Genomic DNA, 17,381 nt, shown 5'->3' with positions numbered 1-17,381 from the left:
GCCCCTTTTGCATAAATATATATACCTCTGTAAAGCTATATAGAGAAATACATCTATGTCCATTTTGATGTGTTCTCTTAAATGTATTTTTTAAAATATGATTAAGTTACATTATCTGACCCACAACACTGTGGTGACTGATAACCTTCATAGGGTATGTAGTCACTGATCTGTTGGAACAGATGGGTTTTCAGAATAATACAATAGCTCTCTCAGTGTTGCCTAAAGAGTGTTTGAAAATACCATTATTTTGGACATTTTTGTAGTTTGTCTTAGCTGGGAAGAACACATGAAAATGTGAGTGCTTGGTATGGAACATGCAATCTATATATTAAAAGTATTTTGAGAAGTTAAAAGCTGTTTTCATATTCTGTTACATCTGATATTCTTGAAGGCAAGGGCTGGTTCAGATCTTTGGCAGTTGGTGAGATTGTGTGTGTGTGTTATGGGCTATGGATACAACCTAAGGAGCACGTGCAGTTCAATAACTTTTTCCAGCATTAATACTACCACTCACACACCTTCCACATTTTGCTTCCTTATTGTTAGACCTCACAGGTTGTTGCAACTATTGTCCAATACTTGCTGACATGAGGGCCCAGTGAATTCGCTGCACTGCGATTGCTTAAATCACTCCTTAGTCAGGTGCATCGATAAATAAACCCCAAAGACTCACACTATTATTCAATTTTTTCCGATATGATTCTGAATTTCTCCTGGCTGTGACACACTAAATTAGATTGACTGATTGAAATAAAGATTTACAGAGCACCTGTATTTGCTTGATGAAGAAGCAAGACTTCTGATCTTTAAAAGAAACAATCTTTATTAAGTTGTGAAAATGCCGTTTATTGTTTGAAGGAGCTCCCACTGAAGATGGCTTTGCCTGAACCAACAAGGCAGAGCATGAGTCAGTATCAGTCTTGATTAACATCAGTAACATACACATAGCTGGTCTTGAAGAGAGTGCATTATTCTCATATACCCCAAAGTATGCTCTCTTTCTCTCTCACAATTCCCATGTATGCCTTCACTTACTCTCTCAACATGAAGAAAATTATTTTGAATAATGCTTCCAACTTAATCAAAGGGACTTCATAGAAATACATATCGTTACCAAGATAAAATGGCTTTAACAGGTAAATGTTAGCAATAACAGACACCTATAGGGCATTCAACAGTTGTGGGGCTATCCCTGAAAAGACTTACTCACTGAGTGTTAGTATGCAGAGGAGTGCCTGTAATAATCACTGAGCATAAGCAGAAAACATGGGACAAAGCAGTCCTCTGAATATATTGTCATCTGTGTTGCATTGAGAGTAGAACTTAATATACCTGAAACTAGGTGGGGCTTTTTTTTATTTTCTTTCTTTCTTTCTGTCTGTCTGTCTTTTTTCCCCTTTGTTTTTTACTATTCAGGGTGAATTTGTTGCAGTGGAGAATAACATGCAGCTATGTTCAAGAAGTTGGTAGGAGATAATAAACTCCTAAATAATCTGTTATTTCCTGATCATATCTTCCAGGTGATGGTGAAGATACTGCCTACACATTCTGTGCTTACCACTAGAATTATAACTAGTTACTCATCTGCAGAATGTATTTGTTGTCAAGTAGGGGGATCAATTTCAGATTACTCTTTTAGTTGGCAGAAATTTTGTATTTCACTTACTAAAGGTTTTTCTCCAGGCAACTGGGATTGACTGTGCATATTCACACAGATTTCAATTCTTCCACAACACTGAAAGTCATTGAAATAATGTATTCATAAACAATTTAATCAGTGTGTCAGTGTGTTACCATAACAAGCTGCTTATAATAAACAATGTGTTGCTGTAAGTTATTCTTTATGAGGTTGCAAGTCATATAATACTTGAAAAACTTTTCCTCCCCTCAGAGGGGTTGCTATGTTATATTCATTTCAGCTGTATTAGTTACATTACATTAGTTATTATGTAACCTGATTTTAAAAGCCAGATGACTGATCAAGAAGACAACAGAATAAACTGGAGGTAGGTAGTCAACTTCTAAGTAACACTACAGGCAAAACTACATTTCCCCCAATCTTTCTACTTTGTGTGGAAACCAATCTCTGTTAGTTTCTTGTTGAAACTTTTAGGCTAGAACAGTGGCCCCAAAACTACTCTTTAAGAAATTTTGGATTTCAGCTCCCAGAAGCCTCAACCATGTTGGCCAATAGCCTGATATTCTGGGAGCTGAAGTCCAAAATCCCTTAAAGAGTACACTTTGGGCAGGGACGTAGCCAGGGTGTGTGTGTGTGTGTTCCGAAACCCCCTTTCCGTTACATACAATGAGTGGTGCATGCCGCCACACCGCCATGCCCAAGCCCCATTATAATGGTGGCACTTAATCTGGACCCCCCCCTTCCCCAAATCCTGGCTACATCCCTGCTTTGGGGACCACTGGGCTAGAACCCACATGGAGAGCAGTTCCCCGTTCTAGGTTTGACTCAGCAGACAAAGCAGAGAAGGGCATTTGCAGACAGAAAGCAGAAAGAAGGATATTTAATCCTCCCTCAATTGGCTGGAATTCCTCTCGGGCCCCACCAGTACATTTCCAGCCTCATCCTCACATCAGTTTTTCCGATCAAGTGGGAAACCTTCCCAACCTACAAGTTCTCGGCCCACAGCTCTTGACTTTGGCTGACAAATATCTGATTGGCTATCTCATATTTATGACTGAAGGGCTAGTTAATATTTCCAAACTAAAAGCTAAAATAGAAAATGAACAGTTAATACTTTCTTTAAAAAACACACATATGAGAGATAGAAACTGATGTAATTAATCTAGCAGAAGGTCCTAAAGACAGACTGAATTGTAAAACAGATTTTTTGGAATATCAACAAAACTTTTAACTTCTCAAACCTGGTATATAAGGAAAACAAACATTTGAACAGCTTCAAAATTCTACACATTGTTTATTATTGATTTTCCAATTTTTTTGTATATATAATTAGACATTTACAACCTTTATTAAATTACCTCAAGCTTGCCAATTTCTTACTCTGTTTTTCACAAACTGGAATATTTCAAAATGCATTAGACTTAATTTTAACATTCAAAACAAGAGAGGGGTGTTACCATGTAAAACCTAGTCGTCCCTTAGTGTTACCGTATTCATGTTCATTTAAGAGCCTCATTTCTTGAGCTGTGTCACCAATAAATGGCAACTTAGTAGACTGCTTATCCTGTGACTGAAGCTGTTGTTTATGATAAATGGATCCACTGACACCAGCAATACCTTCACTTGCTGCTTTATAAAGAGGGTAAAGATGGTGAGTTGTCTTGGACGCCTCATCAATGACTTTCCTTGCATACTCCTGGAATTCCTGTTCCTTCCACATTGCAATACGTTCTTTTTGTCTTTGATATTCTAGGTCTTCTTGCTTCTCACGTTCTTTTCTTGACAAATTTTCAGCCTGGAGGAGAAAATATATTCCAAAATAGTTTTATAATATATTTGAACTCAAACTATGAACTTCTGGAAGTCCTGATTCCTCACCACTACCACCACCCAAATCAAACACACATTAGTACAATATTTGGAAAGACTCAAATCTCAACTTTTGTATATATTTTTAACTATGTGTGCTTTTATTTTAATTTTATGCTTTTTATAAGCCACCTTGAGTCCCAGTCAGTGAGAAACATAGGGTATAAATAAATAAATCTAGGATGAGTCATAAAACACACACACAACAAAAAATAACAATACAGGTGAAATCCATTTTGCAATGACATCAATACTTAAATTTCTGTTCATTTTAATGGTCCCAAGATTACACTTAAAGTACTACTGAACAGTGTTCCTGCACAAATCCTGCTGAAATAAAAGAGAATTTTATTGTAATATCAGTTACTAAACTGCTACTTCCTTTCATGCGTTTCTGAACAAATGTGGTACAACCCCCCCTAAAAGGTTGGTGGGTTGCAAATTTCACTGCTTCGTGGTTTTTGCTTTTAAGATCATAATGTGAAAGTTCCAATTTTGGAGGGAAAGTAGGATACAAATAAATATCATCATCATCACTACCACTGCCTTATTCTCTGCATTGGGGGATCTGTCTGTGGGCAAGTCTACTGGCCAGAATGCAAATATTCCAGACTGCTCCTGGAATATTCTGGCCCTAAAGCTGCTCCAAATTCCACCTGTTACTTGGAGACTTGAGTGCCACCAGGCAGCTGTCTACATGTGTGACCTGCTGTGCTGCCTGGCACTGCCCCCATGGATTGCTCTCTCTGAGGTCAAAAACAAGGTGCCCAGCATCTATCACATGGTTGGGCACCACATGTGCATGGGTAGAACTTAAGCCAGCAGCAGTACCACCAGGCAGCACAGAGGAATGCTGTGTAAACTGTTCCCCAGCATCACTCCAGAGTGCTCTCGAGTAAAATCCAGAGCAAAAGGTAAATTATTTTAAACCGAGGTAAGACAGAAATAGATTCAATGTGGAACTGAGATTACTTGTGAAGACAGTCTATAGTTGAATTGGGCCTTTGGCCCTGCTGTCATGAAGATAGGTTGTGGGAAGGGTGGAGGGAAACTGCTTTAAATGGTCTGTGTAGACATGCCCTGTATTGCATATCTTCTTGTTTGAGTTACTGAGTATAGATACAAATTGTGGAAGCTCCATCTAGTTTCTGTCAAGATCTGCTCCCCTTCCTTCAGCAGCGCTTGGTCATAGAATCATAGAGTTGGAAGAGACCGCAAGGGTCATCCAGTCCAACCCCATTCTGCCATGCAGGAAATCCAAATCAAAGCATCCCCGACAGATGGCCATCCAGCCTCTGCTTGAAGACCTCTAAGGAAGGAGACTCCACTACACTCTGAGGGAGTTTGTTCCACTGTCAAACAGCCCTTAGTGTGAGCCCTTACTGTTGAGGTCGAATCTCTTTTCCTGTAGCTTGCATCCATTGTTCCGGGTCCTAGTTTCTGGAGCAGCAGAAAACAAACTTGCTCCCTCCTCAACATGACATTCCTTCAAATATTTAAACAGGGCCATCATATCACCTCTTAACCTTCTCTTCTCCAGGCTAATCATCCCCAGCTCCCTAAGTCGTTCCTCATAGGGCATGGTTTCCAGATCCTTCACCATTTCAGTTGCCCTCCTTTGGACACGCCCGTTTCTCAATGTCCTTTTTTAATTGTGGCGCCCAGAACTGGACACAGTATTCCAGGTGAGGCCTGGCAAAGTAGAATAGGGTGGCACTATTATGTCCCTTGATCTAGATACTATACTTCTATTGATGCAGCCTAAAATCGCATTGGCCTTGTCAGCTGCCGCATTGCACTGTTGACTCATGTTCAACTTGTGGTCTACTTGGACTCCTAGATCCCTTTCACACGTAGTTTCATTCAGCCAGGTGTCCCCCATCCTATATCTGTGCATTTCATTTTTCCACCCTAAGTGCAGTACCTTACATTTCTCTGTGTTGAATTTCATTTTGTTAGCGTTGGCCCAGTTTTCTAGTCTGTTCAGGTCATTTTGAATCTTGATCCTGTCCTCTGGGGTATTAGCTACTCCTCCTAACTTGGGTCCACCTCACACTATTCAGTAAGGCCCCTGAGCCTCTTACAGAGACTTACGGAGAGCCATTGGCAGCTACATGGAGGAGACCGTCCACTTCCATGACCTTTCTGCTTGTGACAGTCAACATCCAAACCTCTTTCACTATACCATACTGATGATTATCCTGATATGTTATACTACACTGTTTTCAGGCAGGAATAGAAGTTCCTATCTCTAATACATTTGCCATATGCCAGTCGAGATAAAGGAAGCCTGTCCCCATTATTTTATCCAGATACAGCTCTCTTTCTAGCACAGAATAGAAATGTGTGAGCCATACTAGAATTTGTGAGCCATACTAGCTTTAGTAAATTAAATATGTTGCACTTACTATTTGCATGACATGGGCTTCCTGTAATTTTAAGTTTGCACAATGATTTCTATGTTTCTTGTCTTTCTCCAGTTCTTGATAGATCCTGTCTGCTTCTATTAATCCTCGAAGTGTAGCTTGAGCTTCCAGTTTTTCCTGCTTTTCTTTCTCTTCCTTCATTTTTATCTATAAGAACACAATCCAATTCATATTCCAAGACAGTGAAATCTAGTATCTGAGAACCATGAACCCTCCTAATTTACTCAAAGTTAGAGACATGCTGTTCTTATATTTGGAACAATATTTAAAAAGAATTTTTGCTAAATGTTAATGGAAATTGTTTTCATGCAAGTTGTTCAAGTTCACAACATTTTCAGGAAAAAAAATGAAAACCTGCAAAAAATGCAAGGGTTCATGAATATTTCTTACCACACTAATTCTGTGATCTTTGATGGATTTGAGATCAGCTTTGTTCTTTTCTTCTTTAGCTTTACGTTCCTTCTCAAGCTCCTCTTCTGTCTCTGCAATTTCTCTTGCGATACGCTCATCTTCATCATCAGTTTTTTGTTTCATCTGTTGAAGGAGGTACTTGCTGATATTTTCTCTGTGTTCCTCCATTAACCTGCAACAGTTCAGCAATGTGGGCAGTGATACCTTATCTGCACGTTACAAAACCTAATATTGAATAAATACTGAATACCTTAATACTGAATAAGAACATGAATCCACACCAGCCAAAGATGCCACGATCTCTGCCAATAAATATATAGCCAAATTCCAATGAATCCTAACAAAGCAGACCCGCTGAATAAATGAAATGCGTGTAAGCACTGACTTGCCATTCAGCTCTTGATTCTACTCTAGCTGAGAGCAGCAACTGGATTTAGGCCATGGGCAGTGGTGTCATTCTGGTGGAGAGTAAAGAGGCTTCTTTACACAACTCCCAACACAGCTGACAAATATGAAGGAGTCCCTCAAGCATCAACATTGTCCAGGAGCCACCACCCCATCCCTGAGTGACTTCGTAATGGGAAGGTTACCTGCCTCTTGAGGTAATTTATGGTTTTCTTTTGATTGTAAGATATATTTTGAAAAAATATGTGTTTCTAAAAATATGCAAACAAAGCACACAACCATGTTTAATCTAGAAATAAATTCTGTTTGTTATTTAAAAATTTTAGAAATACAGTCAGCCTTCTGTATCCACAGATTGTTCATCCACAGATTCAACTACACAGATCTTGAAAATATTCAAAAGAAAAAAAATTCAAAAGGAAAACCTTGATGTTGCCATTTTCTGTAAGGGACAGCACTTTACTATGCTGTTTGTATGTAATGAGACCTGAGCATCCACAGGTCCGTGAAGGGGCGGGGTGTCCTGGAACCAAACCCAGTGGATACCTGTATTTGCATATACCTACATAATAGGATATCTTGGAGATGGAACCAAAGTCTAAACACAACGTTCATTTATGTTTCTTATACACTTAGCCTGAAGATAAATTTCTACAATAGTTTAAATAATAATGTGCATGTAACAAAATTTGTGTAGACTGAAAAAATCAGAAAGCAAAGGTGTAATTTTCTCAGCCACCCATGAAAAATATTTTGATTTTTGGAGTATTTCAGATTTCGGAATTCCTGATAAGGGAGACTCAACCTATATATGAATGACACTTGAATTCCATCACAGCACATCATTACAACCTACTGTAACTGTCAGAGATATTACACTCAAGCATTTCATTTTATTTCATAAGCTTGGCTTAAATAATTTAGTCTTCATTACAAAGAATATCAACATACAATACAGTGATCTAAGTTCAGACATTTACTAGACCAGCAAAAGTCTTTCCAAAGAAGACCCTGAAATGTAGCTAATGTCACATATGATTTAAGCTCTCCATATAGATGCTTAACTGCATTGTTTTGTGTTTTATTTCCCCCTTTTTTGTGGGATAGAAATTAAATTATTTGGACACACACACAAAACAATCACAACATAGTTGACATTGGTGTGGATCCTCAGTTCTCTTCTGTAAACAGAAGAGCTCCCACCTCCAGAAAGGACACCGATGCAGTGAAGCTTTCACAGGAGGAAAAGGAGGAGAAGGAAAATTTTCACTGATGTCCCCTCCTCTGCAGCAGCCTACACCAATGCTTTTTAAAACTATCTGACATAGCAGAATGGCAAATATCTTTTTTATAGAATCATATCTTTGGCCACCAGAAACTCTCCGTGGACTGGCAGCTGATAGTTTATTGGATAGTACCAATCCCTAGACCACTGAGTAGCACTGGCCTATACCACTTGTCACGCTATTCCAGAATGTCCCTCCATTCTCCCAAACAGATTTTCAGAGCTTTAAGCCCACCCCATGACAAATTGCCTTCCTATCTTATGCTAGTGGGACTGTGGGTGGAATGTCACTGAGGGAACAGTAGAGGAGAGTGTGTTTCAATCAGAGTCTGAGTCATGATCTGTATGGTGGGGGGTTGATTATCATTTGTTTATAATAAGGAATTTTTAAAGAACAGGTGCTGTTTATAATACCCATTTTTTATTTGGACAGAATTAACTCATACCAGGAAAAAGCTAAATCCCAATTTTAGTCTCCTAAAATACTGTTATCACTTGTACCTGTCCAGATATCGCAAGTAGTATCACAACTGAAATGGCAACAATAAGCATAGCACCTTTGGATTTCCACTGGCAAAATTCATTATACCAGAAAACTGCATTTTCTTTCATTTGGATCATGTATTTAAAAAAATCACTGATTCTGCCTACCTGAGCAGTTCCTCTTCCTTTTCTCTTCTCAGCTTAGCCATAGCTCGCTTTGCTTGATAATGAGCTCGAACTTTATCATCTTCTTCTTCTTCTTTTTGCTTTTCTATAGCTCTCAGAATTTTCTGATCAGCAACATACGCCTTTAAAATAACACAAGCCCCACACAGAGAAAATACATTTTGCTTACCAACAGTCACCAAAGCTTGCACTTTCCTTGATCTCTTGCCTCTGCATAGCTCAGCTGAGTAAGAGACAACAGTACAGTGGCTCCCCAATGCTCCATCAGGGTTTGCTGCTTCAAGGCATCCCAGGGGTCCTGGGGAGGTGGGCCTGAATGGAGGTAATTTCCTTGCCCCCTGCAACATTCCCTGGGGATGGACATTTAGGGAAGGGAAGCGGTTTTGACACTCTTATGTAGGGAGGCCTGGCAGGACACATCTGGTTTATAGGCTGCATGTTGCACACCTCTGAACTGAGGAACTGAACTAATTGCATCTGATCTTGGAAGCTAAGCAGGGTCATCCTTGGTTAGTACTTGGATGGTAAACTGCCAATGAATACCAGGTGCTGTCATCTATATTTCAGAGGAAGGAAATGGCAAAACCACCTCTGACTATTCCTTTCTAAAGGAAACCCTATGAATTCAAGGGTCCATGGGCATCTTGAAAATATTGTACATACACACACAAGCTCACATTATAGAAATTAGTTGTCTGGACAAATGGCGTCATTGAAGAATTCAATGAGGAGAAGTAGGGCAGAAAAACAGGATAATTGTTTACCTTTCCTCTTTCCCAGTAAGTGAAGGTATGTGTGTGTGAGTGGTGGGAGGGGGAATTCCTTGGACTCGGGTCAAATGCAGCAATCTCTTCACCAAATGTGTTCAAAGATAAAAGGAAAAGCTCATTCTTCCCTTGACCCCAAACATTCAGCTAACAATAGTCAGTAATCTAAAAGTCTAAATGCTACTTTGCATTTACTTCCCTGCTTATGCAAACCTTGTCCCGCAGAAGTTCACTAGTACTGTGGTACAAGAAGTCATGTGTAGATATGCCCACCAAACCCACACCTCCCTCCTTCCTGCCCACCCGTCTACCTTGTTTTAGTTTTTAAATTTCTCCTAGCAAAATGAGAAAGTCAAGAGTTGTCAACAAAGCTAAAATACCAACAAGCAGGGTTTTGGATGCTAGCACTTTTAAAAACCCAAAATTGCCTTGAAGGACTCCCTATGGTAGTTATGGAGTGGTGGGAAAGGCCTTCTTAGTGAAAAGGAAAAACGTCAGTGGAAGATAACATGATTAAACTTTCTATTTGGTAAATACTTCTAATATTATAGAGTAGATATTCTTACGTTTTACAGAACAATAAATTTTAGTGGCCTCTTACTTAAAAGAATTCAGGATGTCTTGTATCGATTAGAACACGGAAAGATTAGAAACACAAAAGCAATACTAGCAACACAATCATTATATACCACAGTCATATATATGTTCTGCCCAAGGATGGAAAATTGTTAGAAACTACCATTCGACTTAATGCTGATATTTTAAAAACTAGCCAGTCATATTCTATTACTTAAGAGTGGGTAAAAGCCTATGATGCCAAAAAGATTATAATTTGGTATCAAGTGGACTTTCCTAGTGAGAGCACTCCACAGACAAAAGATCACAAGTGAAAAGACCCTCTGTCTTATCACCCCTCTTAATTTCTCTTATATGAGATATGTGGAGATAATTTCAAGTTTGGTACAGCACCTTACCTAAGAACCAGAAATTTGCTCTCCCTCCATCTTTCATGCATAAATCTGTTAACAATTTATTTGACTGGCGTATACAAATCCAGCATCTCTTAATGTTTCTATAACTTTGTAAACCTCAGAAAGTATTCTTTGGGTCCCAATTGTCTAATGTTTGGCTACTGGCTTCTTGCTACAAACCTGATGGATCTGCTTACGCTTAAGTTTCTCCTCACTCTCCTTTTCCTCTTTCTGCAGCATTTCCAGTTGATGTAGCCTGACTTGTGCCTGGATCGCTTCCCCTTCTTTTTTCTCTTCTAGCTTGTTCATTTCTGCTTGATGTTCATGCTCTTTTATTCTAAAATGCAAACAAAAGAAAACCACATGGTAAATTAGCAGATATCACTAATGTCTCGACTTCCTGTACAATTAATGAAAGTTCCGAATTAAAGGCAGGAAGTTTTTCAGAAGTCATACACCCAAGCTGAAGTGCAAAACCATTTTATCTCTGCATTATGCATCAGCAGAAGTAGGCAATTTTATAGAAACTGTTATTGTTGTGTGCTTCAATACAATTCCTACTAATGGCCCTAAAGAGAACCTCTTGTGGGGTTTTCTTGGCATAATTTGTTCAGAGGGGGGGTTGCAAGTACCATCCTCTGAGGCTGAGAGTGTAAGTTGCCCAAGGTCTCTCAGTGGGCTTACATGGTCAAGCAGAGATATGAACCCTGGTCTCACAGTATCCTAATACAACACTCAAACCAACACACCATCCTCTGGCTCCATACACATCCCCATTACTGATAAGCTAAAACTCCCCAGCAATTCTGACTTGCTGTTTTGTTCAGATGTAACTATTACCACACACACACACACACCATGTAGATGTAAATGCTACATTTCAATCTAATTAATTCCAGGTGATTAAGACTGTCCTGCACTAACCAGTATCCTTGGGTCTCTGGCTAACACCAGAGGCCAGTGTGTCATCTTCTACTCACTTTTGTGGTCCCAAGGGAAGTGGTTATTTGGCCAGACTTTTTTCAGATGTGGAGGCTTATTTAGAATGTGGCTCAATGAAAGATACCATCTTATCTCTCTTGTATTACCTACTCTCTGATATTAATATGAGTCAATAGTAGCTGCTGGGGTCAAGCAGACCAACTGCTTCAGCCCCAGTCATTCCCCATTCAGCGAGGGACCACGGATGCTAGATGCTGTGATCCCAAGGCCGGCCACAGTGGTGGTCCTGAATGGCAGGCGTTTGGACTGGATGGCCCTTGCGGTCTCTTCCAACTCTATGATTCTATGACAGCCTGGAGAGCTTGTTTTGCACTCCTTTTGTTTGCAGCCCTGGGCTGCCTTTGGTGGCTGTGGCACAGTTTTGGACTGATCCGGGGGATGCATCATTTGTACACTGCACTCCCAAATCAGCCTGAAGCTGGTGCTTTTGGTCCATGTGTTTCGGGCCATTAATCAAATATCCCAAATAACAAAAAAATATTTACACAGACATCTATAATCTAACAAGGTTTCTTTTCCACCTCTAAATACTTAACCAGATCAATTTCTATATTATTGATTTATGAGGGGAATTGTGTTTCCCTAACTAAGCCTGGTCTTCTTAGGTGGATTTTCAAAAGGGTTATCTTGATTATATTTACTGTTCTAATTGATCCTTGTTAAGCTGCAGTCTTTTCAGGCGGCGCTCCTTGGCCTTTTCCTCCTCTTTCTGTATAGCTTTTTGACGTTCCCGTTCTATTTCTTCGAATTTATGGAGGTATAGATTTCCTTTTTTCTTGTTATATTCAATCTGAGCATCTCTTTCCTTTAAGACTTCAGTAAGTAAAAAGGCTTTCTACAAAACAAAATTTGAACATTTAACAGGATGTTATGCTTCAACAAAGTCGAAACATTAAAATGAAGAGGAGCAGTCAGCTACATTACATGGAATCCTTTCACTCTCTCATTTTCATAGTATTGTTGCATTTTGGCTTTTTCTATAAACTCTTTTCGCTTCTGTGCTTGGTATTTTGCTTCTTCCAGGTCAATCTTTCTTCGCTCTTCCTCTTGCCTTTCTTTCCGCACTTTTTGAGCTTTCAGTTTCATTTGTGACATACCCTGCAGTAAAAAGAAATCTCTGCTATTAGAGAATATTATTAAGAAGCAATGGTCCAAAATTGCCCTCTTTAAAAAGTCAGACAAACAACTATTATTGTTGTGTGCCTTCACGTTGTTTCTGACTTATGGCAGCCCTAAGGTGAACCTATCATAGTTTTCACCTCCCTTCTCTTTTACCTCCCATTCTACCTCAAGGGTACACCAGATAGCTTCAATTTTTTAGTTATATTAAGTGGAACATTTGCAATCAAATTCAGTGACAATTTTATTGTCTCTCATATATGCTTCCTTTTCATGGTACTATCTGTGTTTGAAATAACTTCCATAGTAGCAAATTTCTGCTGCTATGTTGACACGGCACAAAACTATTTAATCACAAGGAAGGGCTGAAACAGATGTTCTGAAAAAATCCGCTCCTATTTTGGTTGGGAAAGGGCTGCCTTTGGCAGCCCCGCTGCAGCCCCAGGGCAGCTTCTGACCATTCCAGCAGCTTGTGCTCCAGCAGCATGCAGAGTTCTGGGCGGCTTCCGGATGTCTTGGGGGCATACGGCATGTAAACGCCACAACCCCAAGCTGCCTGGAAGGTGGCTTAACCTGCTGGTCTGTTCCAGCTGTAAGTTCTAAGGAATTCAGTGAGGTTTACTCACATGTAAATATACACAAGATTCCAGTCTGTGGCACTTGATTAGAAACAACCTCACTGACCTCAATGGAACTACACTTGTCCCTCGATATCCATGGACTTGCTATTTAAATGCCTGTACTGCAGCCATTCACTCAAAACCACAAGGTTGCGAGTTCAAGACCAGCAAAAGGGCCCAAGCTCGACTCAGGCTTGCATCCTTCTGAGGTCGCTAAAATGAGTACCCAGACTGTTGGTGGCAAATTAGCTTACTTGCTAATTAGCTTACTTGCTGTTCACCGCTATGATCTTTGGAATAGCAGTATATAAATAAAACAAATTATTATTATTTGCAGTTTTGATCATCCACAGATGGCAAATCCTCCCTCTCTCCCTCTTGCTTTCCCTGGCGCCGGTGCCACCGGGGCCTGTAATCCATGCTGGCTGCATGGCAACTTGCTTTCACAGCAGTGCTCAGGGACAGGCAAGTGCACGCCCCACCCCCCTCCACTGCAGCCAATGGATGTGCGATACGTCCATTGGCTACGGCAAAGGGGGCGGGGCGTGCCCATGCCAGGCCCCGAGCACTGCTAGGAATGCAAGTCCCCATGCAGCTGCTGTGAATTACAGGCTCCGGCAGCTCTAATGCAGGGGGAGGGGAAGAAAGAAGGAGGGAAGAATCCCATTGTCCTCAATGGTGGCCCGCAATTGGGGACAACGGGAGCTGAATATTTGCAAAATTTCAGATTCACAAGGGGGGGGGGCAGGAATGTAACCTGCAAATCTGGAGGGACCGCTGTACTTCCTAGTAAACACACAGAGGATTGCATCCCTTACCCAGAATTCCAAAATCCAAAATACTCTAAAATCCAAAAATATCCACATGGTTGGCTGAGATAGTGACACTTTTGCTTTCTGATAGTTTCTGATACACAAACTTCACTTTATATACAAAATTGTTAATAATACTATGTAGAAAATTACCTCCAGGATATGTTCATAAAGTGTAAATGAAACATAAATGAAGTTAATGTTTAGATTTGGGTCCCATCTTCAAGAACTCATTACGTATATGCAAATATTTGAGAATCTGTAAAAACCTGAAATCCAAAACTCTTGTGGTCCCAAGAGTTTTCAGCCCTGTCTCTGCTAAAATATCAATTCTGGTTATGCTGCAGCTTTTTTGACTAACAAATTCTTTTGCCTCACTCAGCAGAAGAAAACACACAGAAATTCAAGAAGGCAGTGAAATGCTCATTTTTTTCTTACTGCAATAGTGTTGGTCCAGTTCTTAACAAGCGCTTGAGACTTTAAATGCAGATCTTTCCGTTCTTTCCTTTCTGCACGAATCTGTGCCGCTTCTCTAGCTCTGGCAGTGAGGCTGTCTTGTATCCTTTGCCATTCTGCTCTGGGCAGTATAGTTATTTCACGAAGATCTACTCCTACTGGGAGAAATATTCCCTCAACTTCATCCTCTTCATTTGCTGTGAACGAAAAACATTATTTATTTACATCTATTTCACTTCCAGGCCAGAAAGTCATAGTTTTAACACCCACCTGGGATCTCAATCTCCCCACCTCAATTACAGTATCACTAATAAGAGAGCAATGGGGTAACAGTAACGAAACTTTTTGTATACTCATAAAACTATATTTCAAACTTGGATATATATTATAGAAATCCAAAAAAAAATTGGTATTACATGATAATATAAAAAATTACTATTCAAAATTCTTCAGAAAGTTCTCCATATACTAGGTTGGCATGAGATGTGTAAAAGGGATTCTATGTAGTCCAGAAAACACACGGATATGGCAAATTTGGAGTTACTCAACAGTCTCATAGTTCTTCAGTCCTTGGAAATAAGGACTGAAGAACTACAAAACAGTTGAATATATGTCCAAGTTTGTGATATAGTTTCAGGATGTACAAAAAGTTTTGTTATTGTTATTCCGTTGCTCTGTTATTTGGGAACTATGTGACCCTCCCAATGTTCTTGAACTGCTGCTCCCAAGAGTTTCACTAGAGCTGCTGGGAGTTGAAGCCAACAAATTAGAAATCTTTGGCAAATTAGCCAGCCTTATGACATCCAAACACTACAAGTGAGCTTTGAGTGGAAATGTTACAGGTTATACCTCTTTCATTTCATGATCAGGTGGCCTTACTGTTGGCGTTGCTAGGGTTGCCAGGCCTCCTCTAACATGGTGCCAGTGCAGTGCTGCCGCCACATGGCAACCTGTTCCAGGTTTGGTGCAGTTGCTGGGCAAGCGAGGAAGGTAAGAGATTCCCAGGATTCTCTAGCACTGAGCCAGGACAGTTAACGTGGTTTCAAACTGGGCTATTTCTGCAGTGTGTTTTCAACCTTAGTCGTCTTCTTATTTCTTGACTGCAATCTCCATTCTGATCAATGTTTGATCCCAGGTGCAAGAAATCTTTTCCTGTCTCAATTTCCTTCTTGTCCAGGCTGAATTCATGTAGGTCTTCTGTGGTCGTTATTTTGGTTTTCTTTATGTTCAGCAGTAAGCCTGCCTTTGCACTTTCTTCTCTGCCCTTCCTTAGTCATTGTTCCAAGCCTAAATCCACTCCAAATGCTCTTTAGTGCAATAGTGAGGGTTATGAACCCACAGGCTACACACAGGCCTCTCCTCACACAGCCCTACACACAAAACAAATACAACCTTCTTGTTTTTGGCCAAAAGAAATCAAGCACTGTCACTTCTGGAAATCTTCAGGAATGGGAACAAGAACAAGATGCAGCTGGACATGAGACAAGGTTAGGTGCTAAACTGTATATCTTTGCTCTTAAAGATCCTGCCTAGTTTGTTCATAGCTGCCCTTCCCTAGTCTTCCTTTGATTTCTTGACTGCAGTCTCCTTTCTGATCGATGTTTGCTCCAAGAAACAGGATGTCTTTAACTATCCTAAGTACTCTTCTCCAGAGCCAATTCTCAATTTATTTTTCTTCTTATCTGCCCTCCTCCCTGTCCAGCCCTTGCATCTGTACATGGCAATAGGGAACACGATGGTTTGGGTGAATCCAATAACACCCAAACAATGATACCTTTATGGGGCAAACCAAAATGAACAATGATATGTTGCAAGCTTTCAGACAGGAGAAAAAAATGGAAGATGTTAGTCATAGGCCTGCATTTCTTGTTTCTAGTCTTGGTTCACAGGGTAGGGAGGGCTATCTGCAGGCTGGTACCTCCCCCTTTAGACATGCAGTCACTGGGAGATTCTCAAAGTCAAGGAAATTTAATGTCCATTTGCAATTCAAAGAAGATGTTTCCTTGGAATCCAGGATGTCTCCTTCCTTAGTGAAGCCACAGGCTCATATTTAGGTGCTGTATAGGAAGATTCCTCAAGAGGTCTTCATGCTCTGCCTCAGGAAGACTTCAGGTGTCTAGACCCCAGTGCTGCTCACTGCCATGTGGGGATTATGGCCTATGAGCCACAGGCCACAGAGAAAGAGACATGCCTAAGGATTCTACGTGGAGCAACAGGGAGGAGGCCAAGGAGGAGGAAGGAGGTAATGCCATGGAATCATGGAGTTGGAAGAGACCGCAAGGGCCCTGATCCAGTCCAACCCCTTTCTGCCATGCAGGAAATCTCAATCAAAGCCTTCCTGACTGATGGCCATCTAGCCTCTGCTTAAAGACCTCCAAGGAAGGAGACTCCACTACACTCCAGGGGAGTGCATTCCACTGTCGAACAGCCCTTACTGTCAGGAAGTTCCTCCTAATGTTCAGGTGGAATCTCTTTTCCTGGAGCTTGCATCCATTGTTCTGGGTCCTGTTCTCTGGAGCAGCAGAAAACAAGCTTGCTCCCTCCTCAATATGACATCCTTTCAAATATTTAAACAGGGCGATCATATCACCTCTTAACCTCCTCTTCTCCAGGCTAAACGTCGGACCCCCCCTCCCAGCTACTGACTCCAGCAGGGTTTGGCAGTCGCTGCCGGCCCCTTCCCTGACTCACGGGTGGACTCCCGGCTGTGCCTCCTGCGCCTGCCCAAGCGCACCAGGGGCGGCCGAGGCATTGCCCCCGTCATGGCCAGCCCCGGTGGGGGGGAGGAGGAGGGGGGGCAGCGGACGCTCCCTGCTTGGCGCGCGACGGAGGGAGGAAGCTGCTGTCTCTCAACCGCCCTCAGCGTTCCACGGTTGCCAGGCGACGAGGAGGGGGAGGAGCCACAGGAGAAGTCGCGCGCGCGACGC

At 41.1% G+C, this 17,381-nt stretch overlaps 1 protein-coding gene across 1 annotated transcript; it reads right to left on the bottom strand.

Moving 5' to 3' along the window:
- Nucleotides 1-2,916: 2,916 nt before the first annotated feature.
- On the bottom strand, nucleotides 2,917-17,307 carry CCDC173 (coiled-coil domain containing 173). The gene is made up of 9 exons (XM_042446681.1): nucleotides 17,146-17,307; nucleotides 14,437-14,651; nucleotides 12,372-12,545; nucleotides 12,089-12,282; nucleotides 10,626-10,782; nucleotides 8,690-8,829; nucleotides 6,328-6,520; nucleotides 5,920-6,084; nucleotides 2,917-3,437 (listed from the first exon to the last, which is right to left on the bottom strand). Exons 1-9 carry the CDS (start codon nucleotides 17,216-17,218, stop codon nucleotides 3,096-3,098), a joined length of 1,653 nt encoding a protein of 550 aa, XP_042302615.1. The 5' UTR covers nucleotides 17,219-17,307; the 3' UTR covers nucleotides 2,917-3,095.
- Nucleotides 17,308-17,381: the final 74 nt, after the last annotated feature.

Source organism: Sceloporus undulatus, chromosome 1 (genome assembly GCF_019175285.1).
Source record: "Sceloporus undulatus isolate JIND9_A2432 ecotype Alabama chromosome 1, SceUnd_v1.1, whole genome shotgun sequence".
NCBI classification, from domain to species: Eukaryota; Metazoa; Chordata; class Lepidosauria; order Squamata; family Phrynosomatidae; genus Sceloporus; species Sceloporus undulatus.
The sequence above is the reverse complement of the archived record's forward strand: the minus strand, read 5'-3'. Positions and strand labels throughout refer to the sequence as shown.

Excerpts from the sequence above, each read along its gene's own strand:
- CCDC173 (XM_042446681.1), bottom strand. The coding sequence starts at position 17,218 with ATGACGGGGGCAATGCCTCGGCCGCCCCTGGTGCGCTTGGGCAGGCGC. Across the intron at positions 12,283-12,371 it reads AGAGAGTGAAAGGATTCCAT|AAAGCCTTTTTACTTACTGA; the intron begins GTAATGTAGCTG and ends TTTGTTTTGTAG. Across the intron at positions 8,830-10,625 it reads AGCGTAAGCAGATCCATCAG|GCGTATGTTGCTGATCAGAA; the intron begins GTTTGTAGCAAG and ends GTTATTTTAAAG.